This window comes from Nematolebias whitei, chromosome 1, assembly GCF_014905685.2.
Source record: "Nematolebias whitei isolate Nwh7 chromosome 1, NemWhi1, whole genome shotgun sequence".
Classification (NCBI taxonomy): Eukaryota; Metazoa; Chordata; class Actinopteri; order Cyprinodontiformes; family Rivulidae; genus Nematolebias; species Nematolebias whitei.
The window spans coordinates 50,449,358-50,476,023 of record NC_056498.1 but is presented as its reverse complement, the minus strand read 5'-3'; the positions used below and the strand labels follow the sequence as shown (position 1 = coordinate 50,476,023).

At 38.9% G+C, this 26,666-nt stretch overlaps 1 protein-coding gene across 1 annotated transcript in view; it reads right to left on the bottom strand.

Annotated features, from left to right (window-relative positions):
• The window catches only part of macrod2 (mono-ADP ribosylhydrolase 2), a 612,591-nt gene that overhangs the window by 342,549 nt on the left and 243,376 nt on the right, over positions 1–26,666 (bottom strand). Inside the window, exon 5 of the mRNA XM_037678263.1 lies at positions 18,033–18,149. Coding sequence (XP_037534191.1) covers positions 18,033–18,149 — 117 coding nt within the window. The remainder of the gene's footprint in view (positions 1–18,032; positions 18,150–26,666) is intronic.

The window sequence follows — 26,666 nt, the reverse complement described above, 5'->3', positions numbered from 1 at the left end:
AATACCAAAAACACAAAAATAAATAAATAAATAAATAAAACAACTGAAAGTAAGAAATGCTGCAAACTCACTCCTGAAAACACAAGTACACCGGACCAGGAGGGGGACTGGGCCACCAAGTCACTTGGGACCAGACCTCCAGTAAAGACATCGTAGCTGAGCAGACACTTTCTAAAGTCATAATATGTTCATATTATAAAGGATATATACAATATCTCAACTAAAGAGGTTTTGGTAATGCAAGAAAACAAAAAATATCTACTGTTTGAGGGAAGGCAGAAAATTAAACAATGGCAAAACAATGAATTTAAATCGTGTAATTTGCTATTTCATAGGTAAAAACAGAGACAATATATTAAGATAAACATTCAAAAGAAAGTGTTACAAAATGTTGCCACAATATAATATTTTTGGGTGGAATTGAGGTGTAGTGGTGGCAAAACGAGCAGAAAGTCCAGCTAAGTTGATTTGGCACATTTCTAAAACCTCCCAATGTAAAGAAGAAATAATCTCAATAACGTTAGTGAATAACATGTGGCTTCATCAGTTATGTTAGTGTTCTGATAAGTATAAATGTCCTCTAGGAATTTACAAAACAGGCTAGTTTTAAAAATATTTTTGCCATTTTATTTTATATATTTTCAACCAAGTTCACTAATCTTTATGAAGTAAACAAATACTACCTTAATGCCATTATGGGTACATTAGGAGATAAAATATGTTCTTTAGATACTCTTGGTGCTGTACATAGCTAAAACAGAATTTTGCAGTAAACTATTGGGGGTACCAACCTACTCAAGTCAATTACAGCCCCGGCGCTCTGGTTTTTGTACAACAAGGTGTAAAATAGCCTGGAAACTTCCATCCATCCGTCCATCCATCCATCCATCCATTATCTTTTACCAGCTTCTTCCTTTTCGGATCCCGGGGGGGTCAATGATAACCATATTTAGCAGTCACAGTACAAGAGGCGGGGGACACCCTAGACAGGTCACAAGTCCAACACAGGGCAACCAGAAAACATTTCTATTTAAAATAAAATAGCTTTAAGTTCTCCGTGCACATTAAGCTCCTAAAATAAGCCGCTCTTTGGCCAGTGGCCCCCCTCAGCTATAATGTCTTTACAGGGGGTCTGGTCCCATTTGACTTGGTGGTGGAGTCTCCCTCCTGGTCTGGTCCCTTACATTTTGAGGAGTGAGTTTGCAACGTTTCTTAGGTGTAGTTGTTTTGGTGTTTAGTGTTTTGTATTGTTTTTTGGGACATTTGCAGCAGTTTTTCCTTTGCATTTATTTATGTATTTATTTATTTTGTATGTTTTTTTCTTCTGTATGTTTTCTGTGATTGTTCTTTTTTTTCCCGTTGCATTTGTTTTTGTTTGTTTCTCAACAAAGAATCTCTTCTTGAACCTCAGGCTGTTTCTGAGGTTGGCTTGAAACACAGCAGCGAAGGCTACCTATGGGACAGATCTGGTTGGTAGGCCATAGACTGAGGAAGTCCTCTGGATGGGGGACGAAACATTTATCACTTGAAGAAACTTGTCCAGATGACATGATTTAACTCTTTGTTGTTCTGTTTGTTTTGGAGCTTGCATCATTCAAGATTTTGTGTGTTTAACTGTGGAGAGTTTGCACCAGTCCATCATCGTAGTTCCCAAATCTATGTAAGCTATAATTAACAAAAAACCTTTTCAACAACACATTTAAATGTTAAAAAGCACTGACTTTGGCAGCTGCGACAGTCCTGTAGCTCCTCTTCGTGTTAATGTGCTGCCGCTCGGCGATGAGGCCTTTCTAATGACAGCTTTCATTAAGCTGGACTTATTCACGGACAGATGGGAGCTGTGTGTGATGGGATGGCAGGACTGCATTAGAGCTGCTGCCACATTCTACTTCAAACCTGACCTTCCAGTGGTCCCACTTCACAAGCCCCCTCCTGATGCATCACTGTCAATTCTGCTGCTCAGGCACGGCTTGATGTTCCTCTATCTCAGTAAAACAAGCAAGCGACCGCACAGGCTGTAAATACTCCTGCACCCCATTACTCCAAAGGCCTCTCACCTCCTATTTTCAGCCTTTTTGGGGGGTGTAGACCACCACGTTTTCTTTCTGCAAGTGTTTACCCCATCAGTCGTGGACCCTTCCTCCCCCCTCTGGTTTCCTGGTGATGAATGACCATTGGCCATCTCACTGACAGCTAGGCAGCTGATGCCACATAATTACAGTATCACCATTTAGGTAAAATTACCAAATTACTCCAGCCCTCAAGAGGCCAGGAAGACTGACAGGTCAGCCAACAAAGGAAGCACAAATATCTGGAGAGAGAGGACACTGAAGGATATTCAGGCCTGTAGAGATGAGCACTAGAAGGAGTTTTATTTTATGTTTCTTTGGATTAAAGTCCACATAAAGCCAGATAGACAGATAATTAATGAGGAGACTAAAGGGGACATTTTATTTCTGATAAATATTGAAAACAACTAACCATTCCTTTATTTCTGATTATTTTTCTAGAGATTTTGGAGAATGTGTTCACAAATACTTGACGCATCACAATTTTATTTGTTACTGCTCGCTGCCGAAGAGGCAATAATGTTTTTATGTGTTTCTTTTTCTGTATCATTAGCGAAGTATCTCATGAACCAATGGACCAGTTTTAATCAAAGAAATCAACCAATGGCTGAACATCTACAACTAATTAATGGTTTGAGTAAACCCAATTCAAGATAACCGTCACAATCACTGAACCAACAAAAAATACTATAGGTCAACTTTACAGATGAAGTTTTGTGTAGAAGCTAAAAGACAAACACAATGCATACCCAGAGCTCCACATATTGTGCAACATTGTTGCTTAAAACTTTGACACGAACTGTTAAGCTCAACACTGCATCTGTTAGCAAAATATCTTGTGAACTGCTGGAAAGAATTTAGAGAACTTCTCAGACGGTATCACTGATTCCAACAAAGTTAAGTCAGGTCTTCTGGATGGATTAAAAACAAAAACAATGGTCTACACTCATCTGCAGGTCATTCTTTCAGGGATTAGGATGTGCACATCATTGATAGACAGGAACGATGGTTTGAGAGAGGAGTGAAGGAAGCCATCTTTGTGAAGAGAAATCCATCCATCCATCCATTTTCTTTACCCGTTTATTCCATTTTGGGTCACGGGGGTCGCTGGTGCCCATGTCCAGCAATCACTGTGCGAGGGGCGGGGTACACCCTGGACGGGTCTCCAGTCCATCACAGGGCCACATAGAGACAAACGAGACAAACAACCATTCACTCTCTCACTCACACCTAGGGACAATTTAGAATTACCAATCAGCCTAACATGCATGTTTTTGGTCTGTGGGAGGAAACCGGAGTACCCGGAGAAAACCCACGCATGCACGGAGAGAACATGCAAACTCCACCAAGAAAGGCCCCTGGACCGGGGTTTGAACCAGGGACCTGCTCACTGAGAGGCAGCAGCTCTACCAGTTGCGCCACCGTGCTGCCCTGAAGAGAAATCATCCATCATTAATCGGGGCGGAGGCCTCCGTGTCCAATTGTCCCCCTCTTACAATGTTGTTATTGCTAGTATAAGTCAGCCCTCTGTGAATAGCAAGCGGCCATCGGGGCACTAACGATGGGTCGTTAGACTGATGGTCCTCCTTTATCATGTGAACAGCAAGTTCTGGATGTAAACAACAAAAGTAGTTGATCCACTGTTATAAGGGGTTATTTATAAGACTGAGTTTATTGCAGCTCCTCAGATTGATATGTCTTTTGGATAAAAGATGAAACACTCCAACTTTTTGTTTTATCCGTCCAGAGGACCCAACTTAACTTTGTTGTATTTTTCAACCTGGATTATTGAGCATGCATCAGGGTAATCATTGAATGTACATCTACAATTCATTAACCCAATTCAAGATGACCGCCACAACCAATTGACCTTAGCAAACACAAAATGAGCTATAGTTATGCCAGTCTAACATAGAGGTAATTCTAGTTTGATAGTAGCTGATATTCGTGTTTAACACATTCAAGACATCACATTGGACTGAACATCATTTCCTCAATACCTTCAATAACTTTGAAACCTTTATGTTCTCCTCACCTTTTGTTTAAATCAAATTCTTACTTCTACTGGCTGTGTAAACTATTAAGATCTTGCTTTATTTTAGACAGACACTAAACAGTTTTATACTTCAAACAACTTAACACTGCACTTAATGACAGAGTGAGTGCTGGTGTAAGAGACAACAGCCCTAAAAGGATCCAGACAAGGTGCGCAGTGGACTCTGTGGTGAATGAAGTGGCCTTGAAGAGATGAAGTGGCATTTATGATGTGAGCGCTAACAGTGAGCAGAAGAAAAAATGTTGACTTTGCACTCTGTATGTTCGAGACGACGGCAGCTACCAAGGTCTGTTTAAGCCGTAATACTTTATTTTACTACAACAAGATATTTTTTCACTCATGTAATAAACATGTTTTTTTTAAGTATGATATGGAAGAAAAATAACTCATCACAGTCACGTCAACATTGTTTAGTCAATCTTATATTATTCAGCGCTGACTGATTTTAGTCATTTTATTAATAAATCTATCAGGCTACAGTAATTATATCATTTTATTGCAAAACAGTTGTTGCAAGAAGCTCTCGTTTGATACGTCAGCACAAATTTGATATTATAACTTTTTTTGAAAAGCGATTCAATTAGTTTGTCAATAGCTACCAAGATAAAGAGCCGCAGTAGCTTGGTGGTCAGTGTCTTGCGATTCTAAGGTTGCAGGTTCGAGCCCAGGTTGCGTCAGGAAGGGCATACAGCGTAAAACAACTGCCACATCTTCCATACGAGTTTGCTCACTGTGAAGAAGGGAGCAGCCGAAAGAAACTTACTAACTACCAAGATACGTAATAAGAAACTCATTAAATGGCAATACTGACTATTTAAAAACAGAACAGTTATACATTAAAATAAAACTGAAATATTTGGGGGAATTTATATCAAAGAAAGTCTGCAACATCTTGTGCAAAAACTAAGCTGAACCTAAATTAGGGTGTCCTTGAATGCATCAGCCACACTGTATGCGATTGGGGTGGAGACAACTTTGATAAGCAAACACTGCGACCTGATAATGTTCTTGGGTGTAATTTAATCAGAATGTGTTGTATGTCACCTACTAATAGTGGGTACTTTGCTGTGATTTATCTGTGTTTGCAGAGTGGAGAGAGAACAGACGGCCTGGTCTCCCAGATTAACTAGGGCATGGGAAAGATTCCTCACACCCCATCAGGGAGAAAATTTTATCACAAGCAAATGATTTGTATTATTAGCACAGGTGCAGTTACAAGAAACACCAGGCACTCCCGTTCAGTACTGAAAGAGAGCAGCTGATAAAGAAGGATGTGAACTGAAATGGGGAGTATCTCCCAAAGGTGTTTGGTCTCACCATGACACCATAAATCCCTCTTGCACCAATAACAGTTTCTGAAAATCACTTGTGCTTTAGCTTTTAGTTCAAGAACTTAAATACAATATGTTGAATAGTCTACTGATGAAAAACAAAGCCTTGTGATCTTTATGTTTTCGTATACTATTTTTCAGGGATGAATTATCAGCATTCACATTGTTGTTTCTCCACTTCTGGATACTTTGTGCAATTTGAGTCATTCATGCATCAAACGGTCAGCTCAATCAGAGGATAAGTGTCCTGAGTTTGGATCAGTGCTGGGCACAGCTAACCAAAAAGTTAACTTTGCTAACCCATATTATGTTAACTAAAATTATAGCTTTACCAACGAAAGACCGCTACACATTTTTTATTTTTTTTTTAAATTGCTGAAGTTAATGCTAAACTGCTAACTGCAAAAATGTTGGTCACAAGCCGGTGAAATCTAATTTTGCTTAAGCTAATTCTGCTAACAGTTCCCAAAGTTAGTGAAAATGTTGATATGCTAAACAAAAAATTAGTTCCGCTATTAGCAGATTAGCAAAGCCGTGTCCACGATTGGTTTTGATTTATTTGTAACTTCTATACTTTAATATATTTGACTTCATTTACTAATATTATCCTTATAAAAAATATTTTGAGATAGTATTTAAAAAGTGATTTATTTAAGATCTGCTTCAGTATACTTTATTTTTGTTTGCTTTCTTCCTTTCTTTTATCTAGTATTTTACTAAAATGAGCTTGTAGATACTGATCCACTACCTTTAGCTTTTATATGCCATTTGTTAGTTTTAGTTTCAAGCTAACTTTAGCTTGCATTTTGCTACTTTTTGTTTCTAGCTATCATGTTGCTACTTTTAGCTTTTAGGCAACCATTTGATACTTTTAGTTTCTAGCTAACCGTTTGCATTCTGCTGTTTTTAGCTTTCATTTAGCTACTTTTACCATTCAACTGGCCTTTTACTACATTTTTTTTCTAGCTACCATCAAACTACTTTTAGCTGTTAGCATGCTATTTTTAGCCAGTTTTTTTACTATAGTTAGCTTTTAGAAAGTATTTTAGCTGCATTTACCATTAATAATTCAGTTTAAGCTTCTTAAACAAATGTCAGCAATAGGAGTTCACACTGATTTTTAACAGTTTTTATATTCATTAGAATTGCTTACCCAAGTAAAATGCAATTGGTATTGCATATGTCACAAGTCTGAAGATAACTGTCTATAAATAAAGCTAAGGATAGAAATGGCAACCATGCTTTTTTGCCTCAAAAAATGCTGGGATCGTAATGTTTCAAACTACAGTGGTGAAACTTGCAATATGTTGTGCAGGAAGAAACTTCTGAATTTACTGAGAGAACACAACCTTAGTTGAAAGGTTTATAGAAGCAGCTAAAATAAAATGGCTGCGCTGCGTGTTGTTCTAGCAAAGCTTGAGTGCAAACAGAACGAGCGCAAATAAACCATTGCAGAGATGAAATACCAACTGGCTGTGCTAAAAACAGTTAGCATCCCGTTTTTGATAAGCGTGTGATCAAATGTCTGAGACCCTCTCAGCACAGCGTGAATAAGGTTTTGTCTCCGAACCACCAGAACAGAAGGAATTGGGGCAACGCACCAAAGACATGAGCTTAAAAAGTTTTGAGGGAAAATTCAATGACTGCCATTTTTCTGGAGAATTCACAGAATTAATAATCAGAACTTTTAAATAAACTGTCATCTTTTCAAAAGTAAAACTGATCTTTTATCGATCTAAACTTGAAGCTCAAAACACAAATTTCCACAAATAATTAACGATTAAAATCAAAACAGGGCACTGGTGTGACAGCAGCACGATGAAACAAAACGCTGGCCTCTCCATCTCGTTTCTAAATATAATTTATTATTTAAAGCGTTTACTTGAAGCTCAAAAATGAGAGGCTGAGGGGGGAGAAAAAAGAAAAACAATAAACAGCACAAGCTTTTTGAACTGCCAATCTAAAGCTGCCCTGGGGAGAAAAACAAAACTGGGGAAAAGATCGCAGATAAAACTGAGGAGTGCAAACAGCACCGCTCCATCTAGGAGTTTGTTTGGAGCAGTAAACTTTCTCACACAGACCTTTAGCTTGAACCCTAAATACACCTCAGGTCCACTATGAAGGCCCGGGCTGATGTGAGCTGGAGCAGATTAACCCACGAGGTCGAGGCTAAACGTTATGAGTGTGGAGCTGTGGCGCAGCATCATAATGACGGGATTCAGTCTTTTATGTTGGAGAGTTTAGTCAGATGTGTCACACATTCAAATCACAGCCATGCATTTTGATAACAGAACATATGTCTGTCTAGTCTAATGGTGTATATTTAATTTGTAATTTAATTCAATTAAATTCAATTAAAAAATACTTGATCCCAAAGGGAAATTAATTGTTGTTGTAGCTCATCTTGGTTTCATTAGAGTTGTTCTAGATGATGATGGCTGTGGGCAGGAAAGATCTCTTGTAGCAGTCCGTCCCACAGCAGGTCCAAAGAAACTGGCTGCAGATGCCGATCCATCCACCCAGACCCAGCAGACCTCTTGGTCCTCTTGGGCAGCAAGACTTGCCTGAATGTCGGGCAGAACTCCTCCCCGAGCAATGGCCATTTCTCCCAGCAGCCTGCTGAGCCCCTCATCTCCGCGGACTTAACTGCAGTTGCCAGGATACGATCTCGGCACTCCTGCTGTCACAAGCCATGTTTCCCGATATCTCCAAGACCTCGGCAGTCAGGCACTCGATTACCGCCTCCAGGTAGACGGGAATGCATCCATGGCGCCTTCTTTTCAACTCATTTGGGATTTGGGGCTGTAGCTGAGATATTATTTGAGATTTTGAGGTGTTAATCAGCTGCTCCTAGTTGTAGAAAAACACCTTGTTGTTATGGTTACGCATCATAACAAAATGTCCAAAAGTAAAACAAGGTTTCAGTAAAAATTCAAGAGAGACAATAAAAACTAGAACCAAACCGATATGAAATTTCTGGCTCTCACCAATACCAATATTGGGTGGGCAAAGCAACTGCCGATAACCAATATAATGGCTGAAAATTTTGAGCTTAGTCCACCCCCAAAAATCTAAGTAATCAGAGAGTGGAGCAGGGCAACCATGAAGCTAAGCAAATCAGATCCATGCTTTAATTAGTCCCACACTAGGTTTACAAGTTGTGCACTGGTCATAAAACAGTATTCCTAATGTGCATTCACATTTTCTATCCTCCACTATTCATCATAAAGTTAGCAATTGTTAAAAAATATAAATTAAGCAAAGAAACACCCTTCCCTGTTCATTGTTTAAACAGTCAGTCACATATGGCAAAGGCCTAATCAGTATCGACCGCAGCGGCGTTCATTTTCCTTTATAGAGAAGTAAAGATTTCAGACAAACAATGCATTTCATTGAGGACAACAAAGATAATGTTATTAACACTGGATATCCTCACAAACTGGAAGCTCAATCCAACAAGACTCATTGCTAAAACTATTGACAACAGGCCTAATGTAGGGAAGGTGGCGCAACTGAACACTAAAGTTTGCTCGTTAACTTGAGAGGCACATAGCTAATAACAAGGGGGTTGAAGGATTGAAGAGAATTATTGTTGATTGTTTATTTTATTTTACAGATCAGTTTAAATAAACTTGCCATGCTCTGTTCTGCAAAATGTGCCACACAGTACTGCTCCCTGATTTGTCTATGATGAACGTGAAAGTGAAACTTAAGTAAAGGGCCATGACTTGAAAATAGTCGTCATGCGCCCTCTGCTGGATACATTGTGCAATTACAGCTGGTTGCCAGCATTTTAGGGGTGAGCATTAGACATGCTTTTATTGGTGCATAAAGGTACAAGTATCACAGTATATGATAGGTCCCCAAACATCTATATCGGCCTAAATTATCAGTCCTACCGATATATCGGTCAGGCTCTATTATAAACTAAAGGTTAAGACGAATTTTTCATCCAATTCACTTTTTTTTCATACCTTACCAAATCCAACTTTAAATTACCAAAGTAATTTCAGAGAATTTAATCAATAGTTTTCACTCCTTTCACTTGTTAACTAGTCAGTCTTCCACATACATTTTCTGTGACATATTTGTGGTGCATGTGCACATTTTACTGTACAGTCACACACAGATGAACATATCAGGAATGATGCAGACTTCAGCTCAAGGACAATGGCACGGGAAAAGGCTGGGGATCAAACCAATGACAATACAGTCAAAGGATGACTATTTTTTATCACTAATCCACAAATGACCCACGTAACTTTGTGTAACAGGGTAAAGATGTAAACATATATCGGAGAAAAATCCAACTAGTCCTTCTTTACACAATACATGCTAACATAAGTAGCTCAAGGGAACATTTTTTAAATTTCTATTTACTTGTTGACGTTATTTGAGTACCTAAAAAACTTAATTTTATTTATAATTTAGTTTCCTTAATCATCATCTTTAGCAGTTCCTTTAAAATGAATTGTTTCATAATATTTTTTAAGCTAGATAATAAAAAAACAACTAATATTTAACCTGTTTTAGAGTCTAGTATAAATGTAAAGTGTCGCATCTCATAAGCAAATTGATGTTTCAGAGTATGTAATATTGTCTAACAAAAAAGTTGTGGTCAGTCATTTATTTCCTATAAATAGTTGCTGACTGGAGGCATTTTATGAAGATGTTCTGTTTGAGAGGGTTCTGTTAGGACTGGGAGCCCACGGGTCCAGTGGGACTGGACACAGATCCTGTGGGATACAGGCAGGGAGAGAGTGGTGAATGAAACTAACTGTCTTGGTTTGACAACAAAGAAGAGCACACATTTGGCACCAACATTTTTGAAGTCATGCACTTAATAAAGTTTAGGTGTTTGGCTTTTTCTATATACTGTATTATTTAATACTGGATCACTTTAATTTGACACAACAAGACTGAATATGAAGGAGAGGAACATCTCATCTACTATCATAATCCCTTTTAAGGTAAATTCCAGCCATAAGGAATGGGAATAAAAAAATAATAAAATAAAGAAAATTAACTATATTTTGAGTTTAACATTAAAGCACCTAAAAAAGGAGCATACGCTTCAGCAGAGGACTTCATAAAATAAAATATAAATTTCTCAAAATGATGATCATATAGTTAGTTTTAGGAGCACTATAATAAAGACAGAGTCCACCTAAACGGTTTGATTTCTCACATTTTCAGTCATTTCCTTTAAACCTGAATGTCAGAAACGAAAGAACGTCCATCCACAATCATAAACAAGTGACCTCAATTACTACACTTGACTGCTAACAGATGAGCACCTTGTCCAACAGGAGGACAAATAGACAAACTCTTCACTAGATTGATGTAGCAGACTTTTTTTAGTCCTTTTGCTATGGTAGGTGGGTAATTACTAACGCTGATTAATAATCCTGGGCCGGCTCTATAATAATAAGCTGCACATGTGCACGGCCCTCTTAAAGAAAAGGCTCATTTTGCCGCTGGGATTCGCAGCCTAAACTGCTTAGTGAGATGTAATAGAGAGTAATTTTCCTGTCTTTAAAAGAGGCAGGACAAAAAAAAAAAAAAAAAGATGGGGTTGGTTAGCCCGGTCATTTTCCATCGCCTCAGCAAATCTACTCTTCAAACAAGAACTGATTTCAGATCAGCTGCTTTGGTCCCTGTCAAACAAAATTAGTTTTTGGTACAGACTGATATATATATATATATCAATCAATATGTAACTCTATCTTTAAAGACATGAGGCTAAATCTTAGGGGTGCACCGATAAATCGGCCGGCCGATCGATCGGCCCCGATTTCCTTAATTTGGGGAGATCGGCGATCGGCCGATCTTTAAATGAGAAGCCGATTTTATCCACCGATCTTATCTGCCTCCGGAAAGGTCTGAAAATCAGCTGCTGTCCCCTTTTGCTCCACTGTGAGAGCTCACACACAGGTCACTCGGAGCAGCCATGTCGTCGGTTTGGAAGTTCTACGCTGTAAAAGAAAATGAGCCAAAGATCGCAATTTGCAATTCGTGTAAAGCCGAAGTAAGTCGTGGTGGAGCCACCACCAAAACCTTTAATACAACAAACCTCGTTCGCCATTTAAGAAATCACCACGCCGCCAAGTATGCAATGTTTGAAGAGAGCAACCATGCTAAGGTTAATGCTAAAGCTAGCGCTAACAAAGAGGCAGTCGGTGGGTCGCTGTTAGCTTTTATGAGCAACGAAAAGAGCAAAGCTACCACGAGGAAAGTGATGGAGTTCATGGCATTAGACAACCAGCCATTTTCAGTCGTTGAGGACAAAGGTTTTAGAAGCTTGATGCAGCACGTGAGCCCACGATATAATATGCCGAGTCGGAAATATTTCTCTGATGTTGCATTACCGGAGTTGTTCAGCCAAGTTTCGAGAGACACCCGCAGCCTGCTAAAAGCTAATACAAATACACTCAGCTTTACAACAGACATCTGGACTTCTGATGTAAGTTTAATGTCCATGTTAAGTTTTACTGCACAGTGGATTGACGAACAGTTCGAACGTCATCAAGTACTCTTAAACTGTAAAGAAGAGAGAGGAGAGGCAAGCGAGCACAGACCGTGGCGTGGGTACAGCCAAAGCTACGTTGCTGGAGGCTGTTGTGAGAAGATTCAGCAACATTGAGCATGAGCCCCTGTACAGCTTGGCCACTTTTCTGGATCCAAGGCAAGTAACTATTAACATTCTATTTTAGCCATAATTACTTTTAGCCTACTACTATATTTCAACAAACATTTAAATTAAATTAAAAATAAAAATTTCTTGATTGAAATGCATTTCTTTATTTACATGCAAGTCATAAAAACTGTTAATGTATACAAAACACAATGATTGACCCATCTTTCTTTGTTTATGCAAAACAAGGTACAAGAATCGCTACTTCTCAGCAGAGGTGAAAGATGACGTGAAACTGCTCCTTTTGACCAAACTTGCAGAGGGGGAGACCAGATGCACACCTGCTGCAGGAACATCCTCTGAAGTGGGACCTCCTGATATAGATGAACCTGCAGCCAAAAGGCGTAGTCTACTGTTTGCAGCTCACGACGAAATCTTGAAGGAGAACATTGAACAGGAGCAACAGCTGGCCAGCCCTTCAGCTATGCAGGTACAGAACTACCTATCTGAGGTTCCTGTCGAAAGGAGCCAGGACCCATTGGTCTACTGGAAGATCAATGAAAATCGTTTCCCTCATCTTGCTCTACTTGCCCGAACCTATCTCTCTGCCCCATGCACAAGCGTTGAAAGCGAGCGCCTGTTTAGCTTGGCTGGACATGTAGTAGATGAGAAAAGAAGTCGCCTGTCTGGTGACAAAGCAGAAATGCTTTTGTTCATCAAGAAAAACCTGCCACTAATGAAAGTGACTGGAATAAGTCTGTGAGAACTAACTTACCTGTGCCAGTGTTAGTTCTTATTACCCACTGACTTGAAAATGTTACACTTGTTGCATTATCTTTTTAAGTTTTTTTTTTTTAAATGTAACAAGTGAAAGAGTTGAAGGAACTGAACTTTTTTTTTTTTAGTTAATTTTATAGTTTTAACAAAAATTGTGTAAACTTCATTTATATTTCAGAATACTACCTCATGACAAGTTAAAACAACAAGTTTGTATTGTTTCTAGGGTATTTTTCAAGGGTATGTTTTACAGTAAAATAAGATTGGTAAATTGAAGGTGCATTGTGATCTTGTAACACCTGACACTGTTGCTTATAAAAAAAAAAAATCGGTATCGGCCAAAATCGGAATCGGCAGTTCAGACTTTCAAAAATATCGGTGATCGGTGATCGGTGATCGGCCTGAAAATTGAAATCGGTGCACCCCTAATATATATATATATATATATATATATATATATATATATATCTATGGTATTATTTATTAAATTAAAAAAAAATAATAATAATCATAATAGCTGCACCATATGACAATATCTTAAAAAACCATGATTGCCGATCTGTAGAGTGCACAGGAAAATAAACCATGTGCACTAAAGTTGATTAAAAAAAAAGTTCTGCACATAAATAAGCTGTGGGCTTCATTCCGTCTGTGTTTCTCGAGGACCCACCCCCAAAAAGACATTCATTGGGCAATGATGTGAGCCCTAAGTGTGTCACAGTTAAATGTTTTCTGGTGGCGGGAAGCTTGTCAGTCCATACAAAAAAACAAACAAACAAACAAACAAACAAAAAAACGTAAATTAGCCACGCCATTGTGCAAGTCGTGGGGTTTAAAGCCTTTGAAAAAAGTAGCAGCTTATACACTGGCAATTACAGTAAGAAACAGCCCCAAAATTCTGAAATTCAATCCAGTTCAGTTTATTTATATAAGATGTGGAAAAATGTATATTTACATTATGATAAGAGGCTGTTTTCTAGAAAATAAAAAAACTAATTTAAATATCATCATAGCACCCAAAAAAATAAATAAACAATCTATTTTGTTTATCGTTAGGGGTGTCAAAAGGAGCCAAAGTTTAAAAACTTTGTCCGAGCCACAGGCCACTTTCAGCTGATACATTGACTTGAGTCAGATACCAGACATGTTTTCTTGGTTGCAGGTTCATGAACAAGAGTTTGATCTGTCACTCGACGTTCTGTCACTCGACGTTCTGTCACTCGTTCCACATCAGAATCAATAACGACAGAATGATCCAACCTTCGTTCTGGCTTCAAAGTTAGCCAGCTGGCAGGAGAAGTCCACACTAAATTATGTATTTATCAGTTGTTGTTGTTTTTTTAAGAAAAAATTATAAGAGATACAATATTTTACATTTAAATTATCATCAAGAGGACCAGATTTGGCCTGAGGCACTTGAGTTTGACATATGTGCAAAGTTTAGACGTTTTCTTTATCAGTTATAAAGATGCAGTTGTCAGAAGACCTGAACATTGTTCTAAGCAGCAAATCGTTCTAAATATATATATATATATATATTAAATTAAAGTAAAAACATTGCACCTGAACAAGCCTGAGTTTGACAAAACCAGACATTTTAGTTTAGTCTGAAGAGTGAAACCACGATTATGAGGAATATTGAAAAAAAAAAAAAGGCCAAACGTTGGCTGTTATAAAATTTGCTCTGACAGTTTCGCAGTCGGCTCAGTCATTTTAGCAACAAACCGCCCAACTTCTGGAAAAGACAGACTAACATTTAACTTGTTTCGTTAATAAATTGAACCATCTGGTGCTTTTATGTTTGCCTTAAAATAGTAAATGATTTGCCTTTAGTCACACAATGAACATGAATTGTGACCACCGGTTTCATTTCACATATAAAACTAATAGAAACAACTGAGTTTAGTTCATATAAAAATAACTAACGGAAACAATATGACTAAAACTGTATTAAACGGGAGGTTTACAATAGTTTTACTTTATTTCTAAGGGGTGGACAGATTTGTATTTGATTTTTTTAAACTTACATAGTTGTCTGTAGTTTAGGTATGCTGTTTTATGCAAAACTGAATAATTAAAACAATTGAAAGGAAGAATATCTGAACAGGAGTGCACATAAAAACATTTCGTTTCCCAGAACAGAATAGAGACAACACTGATGCAGCAAAACGAAACCACCCGAGAGTAAATACACCTCGGAAATAAAATAAAACTGCACTGAAAACACTTCCTGAAAAGGAACGCCACAGCTTTTAACAAGTTCCATGAACGGAGAAGACGATTTTGTTCAGAGATCATTACAACAGCAGCTAATGTTGGTGTGATTGCTACCATGTGACACTGCGGGTTATTAAATTGTCATGGTGTAACCAGCTTTGGAGCTGAACACACTTGAACTGGCTGCCCACAAGACCGTCTCAGCGTTTATCTGCTCCATTTGTTTGACATCTTTATGACATACCTTATTAACACAACCTAATTTCATCTGCGCCTCCATGTCTTCTCTTGACTGTCTCACTGAAATCCTTCAGGGTTAGGTTAGGACCGCTGGGACGTTCGTCTCGACCGAATTACACCAAGCGACATCTCTTCAAATCCTGTCGGGAGTTTCTGTTCAAGTTCCCAAAACAACAGTCTCAAGATAAAGTTTCAAACGTGACATTAGTGCTGAAGGGAACTTAAAGCGAGGTTTACAGACACGGACCATAATGCAACACTTAAAACATGAAGCCCCAAGTCTTACTCTTCACTGCATGACAAAGAGACTAGTTTGATTTGTTAGTAGAATATATCAAGGATGAAAAATATATCAAATTAAGCAACTAATAGTTTCTTAATGTGTGCAAGTGACACTCCATCCAACACCACGACAAGAAACAAATATATTAATTATCCTCCGAAAAACAACGCTTTTTCAAATGACTTTTTATTCTGAAAAGTCATAAAACAAAAATGCAAATAATTTGGGCTTATTTCATCAAAATATCTAACAATTTTATTTCCTTGTTTTGACACTAAAGGCCTCAGTCATTATATGTAGAACTGTTTCATTAAAGAGCAAGACTAAAAGAATATTCTTCTTCTTTTGGCTTTTCCCTCTTCAGAGGTCTCCACAGTGAGTCGTCCTCCTCCATCTCACTCTGTCCTCTGCATCCTCTGTCCTCACTCCAACTACCTCCATGTCCTCTCTAACTGATCTATATAGCTCCAATTTGTCTTTTTTCTGGGCAGCTACATTTCAAGATTCAAGGAGTTTTATTGTCATCCACATCACATGTGGTACATGAGGTGGAACGAAACTATGTACACAGGGTCCCAGTTACATCCAGTAAAATGTAAAGAAAAACAGTAGTAAGATTCAAGACATGAACTAAGAATATAATACATTCACTAAACTAAGAATTCACTAAACTAAGAATTCACTAAACTAAGACTACACTGAGCACTAATAGTACAAAAACAATGTGCCAAAACAAGAGCAGCACGAACATGAGTCTGTGTGAGCAGATGAGGACTAATGAACACAGCAACATGAAACAATCAGCAGCACATTGCATTTCTAACATCCTTCTACCAGTATACCCACTGTCCCTCCTCTGGACGTGTCCAAACCATCTCAGTCTGTCCTCTCTCCCGGTTGTACAACCTGTGCTGTACATCTGCTCATCTCATTCCTAATCTTATCCATCCTTCTCACTCCTAAGAACCTCAACATCTTCATTTCTACCACGTCCAGTTCTGTCTCCTGTCTTTTTGTCCATGTCTCTGTCTCCAGACCATACAACATCACTGGTCTCACCACTGTCTTGTAAACTTTTTCCTTTGACCTTTGCTGACACCCTTTTGTCACAAATAACGCCTGAAACTTTTCTCCATCCTGCCTGGACTCTCTTTTTCAACTCTTTACCACGTTCTCCATTTTCCTGGACAGTGGACCCCAAGCTCTTGAAGTTCTGCACCTTTGTGACCTCTGCTCCTTGTAGTCTCGCTGTTCTCCCTCCCATTCACACACATGTACTCTGTCTTACTACGGCTGAATTTCATTCTTCTTCTTTCAGTGCATACCTCCACCTCTCCAAGTTCTCTTCCACCTGTTCCCCATTCTCACCACAAATCACAGTGTCATCTGCAAACATCTTCGTCCACAGAAATTCCTGCCTGACCTCATCTGTTAGTCTGTCCAATAATAGCAATACTAACAGAATACAGCCTTTTAAAAATGTATATAAAACCAAAATACAAGTCTGTATCAGAAAAAAAGACAAGCAGGTTTAGTAAGTGCAGAAAAGTGCATGTATTTCAAACAGGTGATGCCAAAATTTGACTGCAATCAAAATTTGGTACAAAAGTAAAACACTGAGTTTCATCCCTGTTCGTTGCTTTCTATGAGCACAGTTGCATCAATATGACCGTCACACAGTGGAAGTATGTGTTGTGTACAGACGCATCAGTATTCTACACCTGTGTTGTTAGAAATGGATGCCATATGCTTCAGATGAGAGAAGGAAAGTGCCGTTATCAGCAACAAGTCTAAAAGCCAGGCTTTCTGATGGTATGGTGTGGTATCTGTAGCACGGAAAAGGTCATTCACATGTCTGCGATGGCAGCATTACAGCATAACAACATGATGAAGCATCTAATGGTACCTTTACGATAGAATATTTTCAGTGATGCCCACAGAGTTTTACATCACGGAAATGCAAAAAGCAGCGTATCAGTTGTGGACTTGCCTGCCAGTATTAACTATAGGCCAAACTTAATAGGGCTTTGCAGAAACAATTGGACAAAATAACACATTAACAATAATATGATTGTTGTTAGTTTGTGAGAAGAACAACACCATTTACCATCCTGTTTTATTATGAAATCTGTTGAGAGCTTAAAATACAGCAATGCATATATATTACTAATGGGAAAACTAAGAAGATAAAAACCTGAATAATTTAAGTTTATATTGTTGATACTTTAAAGTGAAACAAAATGAAATAAGATAATTTAACTTTGAGTTATAGTGTTGAATAAGGTAGATACTACAGTTTACCTTTAAACTTTACTGTCAGGAGATTAATCTTTTAACATTAAAGCAACTGACGAGAGTATTTCTGCAAGGCATTAGTGCACACATTACCAAGTGGCCAAAAATCGGAATAATCAGTGCTACTCACATTTTGCAGGGAGATCATAGCCGCAGGTGATCTTGGCCTGGCCGGTTTCACAGCCGTTTAGTGACTGACACTCATCGTACAGACAGGAACCCGCCGCTTTGTGTATGCAGCCGTCAACTGGAAGACAAAACAACAAATAAGTAAGGCCTAATCGAGGAGAAACAAATAAAAGCAAGCAGAACCACGTATCTATGACATGCCAGGGGAGAAAAAAAAGCAAATGAGCTGAAAATGCTTGAGGTTGAATGTGGAAACAGAATCTTTACATGTTAAATTTATCTCCCTGGCTCTGGTTTTTCTCCCTGAAGGGAGGCTGGGTCTGCTACAGTGTGCCGTGCCTGTTGCTGGTAAATATTGACAACCTTCAGAATGAAATTAGATGGGCTAGGATCTAATAACGCCTCGGCGCTGGGTGAAAATGAGACTGTTCTTCCTGTAATCCTTCTCCTCTGTCAACAGCAATATAGAGTCAGATCATTAACTGTATTCTCTGCCTTGTTTTGTGTGTGAGCCTGCGTGGTTCTGGTCTGTGTTCCGATTCTGTCTGGCTCCGTGTTGACGTGTGTGGCCTGGTTCTGTGGGGACCCCGGGTGCATCGCCCCCCAAAGGTTTTAATTTTACCGGGTTAAGGACGTGATGCACTTGATTGATGGAGTGTCTTGCGCAAGAAGGCAGAGAGATAGAAATCCACATTATCTGTCTCTGAAAGGCTGACATTCCTCCAGGAGCCTGTTATCAATCACAACGAAATATCATAAAATCCTCCTCAAGATGTCCTGTAAAAATCCTCACAAACCATTAGAAGATAACAGAAGCACTTGGACAAACAGGTCTTTTGGTTTCTTTTGACGAGAGGGAACGACCCCCAGTTTGACTTGAACTAAAACTAAAACATGTAAAAGTTTAAATCGCCTGCAGGATGCTCCTCTGAAGTTCCAAAAAAAAAAAAAAACGTGCCTCTAATCTGTGTCTTCATCTGCAACGGGCTTCATGTGCAGAGTCAGGGGGAAAAAAGGCGATATATTTGTTATACACTATCTCCAAAGGCGTTGCTTCGCATCTCGAACACAGACAAAGGGTCTTTTGATGAAGGATGGTCCTTTTTGAGCTCCTTTCAATTTCTTCAAGATGACTCAACGACAACAGCTGGGCGGAAGATTTTCCACTTCTATCAATCATCTTTAATGGACTGAAGGACAGGGCGGTTGACAGAGACGAATCCTGATGGCTTTCAAAAAAAAAAAAAAAAAGTAACACAATTCTGACAGTGATGTGGATATGCAGAGCGATCGCTGCAGCAACAATGAAAGCTACTTAACACAACATGGAGCAGATGTAGTGATGGCTGTAGACTTGGCATTTCTATAATATGAACTGTGCAAGCAAGATTGTCCGTTATCATCAGGCACTCTTATTTGCATCACAATAGCTTTTGAACATCTCACAAACATGAACTGCTGAATGCAAAAAAAGGCTGAACTGGAAGTTCTAAAGTCTTTTAAATGTAGTTTTTGTGCTTCAGGATAAATCATCTGAAAGACGTTTCCTCTACTCAGTTTGCCAGGATTCATGAAAAGAATTAAAAAAAAAAATTAACTGGAAGTTACTACAGCTATGATTAAAATGGTATGCACGGTTTCTTATACTCCCTGTGATGGACTTGCGACCCGTCCAGGGTGTACCCCGCCCCTCGCACAGTGATTGCTGGACATGGGCACCGGCGACCCCCGTGACCCAAAATGGAATAAGCGGGTAAAGATAATGGATGGATGGATGGTTTCTTATACATATGCTACAAACCATTATCTTGGAAACTCATATAATATCAGATTGTGCTGATTAAATACCTGCAAACTCACAAGGCATGAAAAAGGTGACAAATGTAGTGCCTGTAGTGGGGTGGGGTGGGGTCCCACATAGTTCTATGCTAGCAGTGCACGATACAGATGCGCTAGCTACGATGCTACAGACGTAGCGCTACGTAAGAGTGCTAGCTTAGTGCTTACGAGACAGCGCAAGCGTTGTTTCGAGGATATATGTCTGTGGTGAGCACAGGTTGCAAGCTAACTAGCATAACTTATGTAGTGCCATAGTGCTAGCTTAGCGCTAAATGAGTCCCGTTAATGGGAAATTAGGCCATTTACCACGCGTCTGAACCCACCCACCTCCACCCAACGTAAGTTACATATTTGTGATTGAAATCTGCGATTTTCGCTGAAAAGTGACGTTTGCAGGTATTTAAGATCAAGTCAAGTTTATTGTAATTCGTATCACATGTGGTACATGAAATGGAACAAATTTATGTACACAGGATCCCAATTACACCCGAAAACAAAAAAAATATATATATAAAGTGTAAGAAGAAACAGTAAATAAGGATCTGAAATCAACACTAAGATAGAACGTGTATGTTTAAAATATATGTATGTGATTAGCTCTTTAACATTTCAACCTATTCCACTGAGGTATTGGTAAAACACTGGTACATTCATGCAGAATGAAGCTTTACTCTTTTAATAAGTCGATAGATCTTTAGTAATTTCAATGTCTGATGGAAAAAACAGCTGCGTGTGAAATGTGCCATTTATAAGTGGCGTTTAAATAAAGCCATCACCCTGTCATTCAACCACAGTGGGACCCTGTGTTCACAATTTTGTTCCACCTCATGTGCCACATGTGATTCAAATAACAATAAAGAACCTTGAACATGAACTAAAATTAATATGTATTTGAAAAACAACTTGCCACAGCTTCAAAATTAGCAAACAAGGCTGTTCAAAGGCAGGAAGATGTCCTCAAGACATTCCTAGAACAGCAAGCTGTAATCTTTTTTTAATGGTCATATAAGGTCAGCCAGGAAATGTTGTCCTTCTCTAGTTTACCATGTCCCTGCAGGACTCCACGCTCCATAAACACCAACACTGATCACATGCAAGCATTGCTGAGCTCTTACCTTTAAGCACCTTAGAAACCCTGACAGGTAAATCATAAAAAGGTTCTGTTTCATCTCACTATCTGAAGAAAGAGATAGTAGATAATAATGTCAGCTTTCATTTCACTTCTCCCCCTGTCCTCTGTGGTTGCGTAAGCTACTTTTTCTGATGCTACTAAGTGTCACTGTGCGTCTAGTGACAGCGAGTCTCTAAAAGCCTGCAAATTTGTTCACAGTGCCTGGAAACGGAGAAAGAGATGCCGAGTCGATCTGGCTGCTGGCCAGCATCTTGGCAGATAGAGCTACAGATTTAATTTACCTGCTTTACTAGTGGAATATAGCAGATGCATTGTGGGTAATAGGTGTGTTTATCATCTTAGTGTCTGGAAGAGACGTAAAAGAAAGGAGAGGAAACAGAGACAGAGATAGATTTCAAAATGCACTTTATAATTTTGAATTAGATTGTAGAGAATGCTATACATGAAGCAATCTCAGCTTGAGTGTGAATAGTTGTTTTTTTTATACGTCCATTACTTAGGCAACTAAAAGCAGATCTGAGTTCCCACAAGTGGAGATATGACCCACATGCAATTTGACTATCAATTTATTTTCTCATTTAAGTTGGATCTCAGCTTTATTCCCAGCAGATTTCTACATTATGAATGCCTGTAACATTACAACGGCAGCCTCAGATTCTCATTACCCAAGAATGCCATTTACAGCTGCTTTTAAAAAAAGAGGACATGTCACGTTGCTCTCTTATTGTTCACAATAAAACATCATGACATTAAGCTTCGTCTAACAGCCTTTTAGGAACACCTAAATGGTATTTTTTTTTGGAAACTGGGTTCCAGAGTGTGAAAGTCGACCAATGCATTCTCATGTGGACGGGCTAAACGCATTCAATTGAAAACAATCATGTCATTGTGCCACTTTCTACCTAACATTTGTCCCAAGTAATATAGACTGCATGCTTGATTCTGCTGAAGATGCAAGATGCTCAACTACAGCAAACCCATTGCTTTGTGTATACCTTTACTGAGCAGACATGGTTGATGGACAATACAACCGCCTTGAATAGAGCACAGCAAAAAAAAAAAAAGGCAAATATTCTTAGGCCCAATTTAAAAACTCGGAAAACTGGGGTATTTTAAACAGACTGAAATTTGTGTAGAAACAATTTACCCTGAATTATTAGGGAAAAAAAAGCCTTCCCTCTATCTCTCGCTGGATATTGATCTTGAATTTGTTCATCAAGTTCACATATTAGGACAGACATGACTCCAAGTCAATAGTTCAATTTGACACAAATAGTGAAGCAGATGAGTGAATGTGGATGCAAACAGAAACTGTTACAGGAATTATATAGGAGTTGCTGTAAGGTCCTTTTTAGAAAATCAAAGTCGCTTGGAATTTCAAAATGGCCGCCATTTTTCAAGATGGACAACTAAAGCATAATAATTTTAAGTTAAATTTTAGTGTCTTGAAATGTATGGCACATAAATGTGCAATTAATTATTGTTTTGCAGTAGGAAAAGGTAGCACACTTGCTAAATTACGCAGTGTCCCTTACCATTATCAAAGGAGGGCGCCCCCGCCTACTGAAATGTCTTTCACCACTCTCTACCACCACCCAAACAACTTCTGGCACTGACATACCGCTAAGTTAGTGGCGCGCAATACAGATGCACTAGCTAAACACTAGACGTAGCGTGCCACTTGTGTCGCGCATCCTCAACCCAACCACTAGCGATTAATGTTAGGATAATTAAATATTATCCTTAGTTGTTCATTAAATAAATATGCCACACAGGAGTGAGTAGATCATTTTCTTAATCCCAGTTTAATCTTGCAAGATGGAGCAGAGTTGAAATACAAACATTAAGATGGCGTTTCGTCTCCTACCTGCTCACTGAGAGCATAAAAGAGTGTCTTTTTATAAAGCTTATCAGTCAGACTCGAGGTCAGACAACTCTTGCAGCCTCTTTACTTAGGCCGTTGAGTTTTTGAGGTGAAAGCTCCATGCCTCTGCCTCCACCCTGTCCAGACAAAACAATCTAACACCACACATGGTTCATATACATTTGACATTAATAAGTGAAAAGCATCTGTGACCTTTCACATCTCCATCACTTAGCTTATGCTAAGCTAGCAATGCAGGTGTGTCTCCATCTCAACAAAAATCCTAGAAGAGTTGAGCGCCCTGCCAAGGCAAGTGATCTGGGGGAAACACTGTTATTAATATAAGTATTATGTGGAGATAAAATTTCAAAATAACCAACAAGAGTTTTATATTTTTACATTTTTTAAATTCTACATATTCACAAGGTATAAATGTGTGATGATATAATATTTTAGGGTAGAAAAATGAAAAAAAAAATGTAGCTAAATTACTGTTGTGACCCTTGTTATTATAATATCAATATAATAAAGTGCTATGTGTTGGCATCACTGTGTGTTTCCATAAAATGATGGAATTAGTTCTCTGCATTTAACCCATCACACGTGAGATACACCCAGATGGAGCAGTGGGCAGCTATGTAGGTGCCCGGGGAGAAATTTGGGATTAGGTGTCTTGCGCAAGAACACCATGACAAGTGGGCGTGGCAAGTCAAGTCAAGTCATATTTATTTATAGAGCACAATTTAAAACAGATAGACTGTTATCAAAGTGCTTAGGAGTCAAACTGTGACTTTCTGTTCCCAAGTCAGCTGCCCTAACCCCAAGATGTATATTTGTGTCTTTTCAACAAACAAATTTTATGGGTTAAAACCAAAGTTTTTTTTTCTTACTGCATGTTGGTGGCTATCTTGAAAAATAACAGATGCCTGAAAATTTCAAGTAGTGCTTTTTTAAAAGAGTAATATCTCAGGAAACTGTGAAAAGTTGTAAGCGTGCATCCACATATTAAAGATGTTGATGAATCTGGTCATTTATCTGCTGCACTAAGGAGTCCGTAGATAAAAGCGTTTGAGTTTTGCTCTTGTATCTGCCATTTTAACCTTTGTTTCTTCTTGTGTTTACAGTTTGGAGTGTGTGCTCCATGTTTGCTTCCTGTTTTTGGTGTATTTCTGTAACAATGTCACAGCACCACATACAGGCCTGGCATAGTTGCTGCAGCATTTAGGTTGGTTTCTGCATTTTCTCGTGGACGAAAATATTTATCCAATTTGTGACGTAAATACGAGGACAAAGATAACATTTCCATGTGAATGGGCCCAAAACTTGAATAACTGTATTAATATTATAAGGTCAGGTAGTGGGTGAACTGACATTTATCTGCAAAGCCAAACCTGAGGTGAAGTCAATTCCAGGTGTCTAATGAAGCTTGTCATCATCAGTAGCCCCATGTGTTTGGAGAGGTTTCTAAAGGAATCTTTAAAGTAAGTATGCCTGCATTCCCATTTCATTGTACTTGGATGTGATAATTATATTCAAATGCTAAATCATCATCCTGATGATGCACCTGCATCACAGCAATGAAAGGCGATGAAAGAAGCCTCTTTCTCTCTCATACCTGCTTTCAGACTGATATGCATGTCAAACCCCACAATGAACATGTGCTCATCTGTGTGATGCACAAACAGAGGTGAATTGAGCTATGCTTCAGGTCCCATTAAGACATCTTTACAGAGGACATTTCATTTAACAGGCTTAACATTCAGGCGACAGCATCTGCTTCTGTCAAGCCCACTGCTGGGCTTCCTCAGCCCCTGCTGAAAAATCACACAGTTAATACCCCATCTATCTCTCTTCGCAGCCTGCCTCTGCTTTAGGCCAAGCCTATGTGGGACAAAACATTTATTCATCTTCTCTGAGTGCCTTGCTCAAAGAAACTTCCCAGAGCAGCCACTCCAGCAAGTCCACACAGCTAATGAAGATAACTCTGAGAGGAGGCTGGACAGCATCCCTCTGAACACATAATGGGAACAAGAAGAGTGCGGGAGACAGAGAGAAAGACATATTGAGAAAGACAAAAGAGATGAGAGTGTGTGTGAATGAGTGTGTGTATCAGTCTAGAGCAGTTTAAATTAGTTACTCAGCTGTAACCTTGGCTCCGGCCATTGTTGAAGACACCGCCGCCTTGTCCTCTCAAGGCTCAGTTCCCACATGCGATGAGGGACTCTGCAAAACTCTGCTTACTCTCCCCGGGCTTCTCCAAGGCAGCCCGAAAACCAAGAGCTTTCAATCACCCCCTCAGACACAATGAATACCTGCTCTGCTCTCATTACAATACCCTGCTTTTCAGAAATAGTGTCAGCAGCAATTTTCTCTCCTAATTATTTTCCACTCCTCTGGGGGTTGGGTTCAGGGCTGGAGCCAGAAGAGGCGGCACGGGATGGGCAAGACGGAAGGGGAGAGTGGGCTGAATTCTACCTGCCAGGATATGAAGAAGTTTAAAAAAACAGTCACGAATCGAACAGAAAGGAATAGTCTTGTCTATCATGATATACCTGAACTTTGACCTTTGTAGCTTTATTTGTGGCCTTGAAGGCAAACTACTTAAAGTTGACCATTATGAACCAAAACTTGTATCAACTTTTTTCCTTAAAGCGAGTTCTTGAGTTTAAAATTAAACATGTTCCTGAAACTATTGAGCCATATATTGTATCATGCCTATTTTGCTGTTGTATCCATGGCAACAACATATTTCTCCTCACAGCGCCTTCAGAGCTGCACGCTGATCAAAGCCCCTCCACAACCCAGCCTCTGTGATTTACAACACTATTTTCTATTCAACTAATTCCACTGAAGGAGATAATGACATGGATTAGTTGCTAATCAAGTGCCAATCAGAGATCTGGTTGAGCTAAATGTCAGGCAGAATAGGCTCAAGCCATTGTGGTTACTCCCTTGTGATATTGGATTATGAGTCCTAATCACAGCAATTTTGGATGCAACAGAAGCCAACACTTACCCTTCACTGTAACCAAGTTCCCAGGAAAAGGATAATAATCTCCATTTTACCTGTAATACCCAGGTAAACAAGGAGTTTGAGTTAATAGCATTGCAGAGAGATAGTCACAGATGTTACTCACCAAAGTGATATTATATACCCCAGGCTTACTTGGCTCAGTGTTCTCCTAACAATGTGAAAAAAGAATCAGTGAGCAGGTTTCTAGTAAAATAATCTCTGTTACTACAGTTACCAAGATCCATAATGTTAATGAATGGAGGAATATTCTCTGAAACAACACAACAGAAAGTATTTGCCCATATTCATTATAAAACCAGAACTGGTCTACACAAAATGAAAAACATGTATGATGCAAAAAACAAAAAGATGTAATAATCCACAACGCTTTCCGTTAAGTGTTGTGATTTTTTTTTTTTAATATGGTAAAAAAATGTAATTACTAGTCATCCAATTGCAAGCTATGTTTAACTTGTTCCTCACGTCAAATCCCTCCTGATTTTTCCAAACAGAGAACCCAAATATTTTATTTCAAAAGCGTACGCCAGTTGATTAAATCCTAAACACAGGGGCGGCTGCCACGATGGAAAAAATGGAGCCAAAGTGGTTATAAGGTGGGCATAAAAATAATGTGCACAACCTAGAATACAGTTTTTCAAGCTGTGCACACAGAAACAAGTTGTGGTTTTCAAAAACTGGTCGCACAGAGCACTGCCAAATGTCTCCATGGTCACCAGGTGGCAAACTCAGAATTCAGTGAGATCACAAAAAAAAAAAAAAAAAAAAA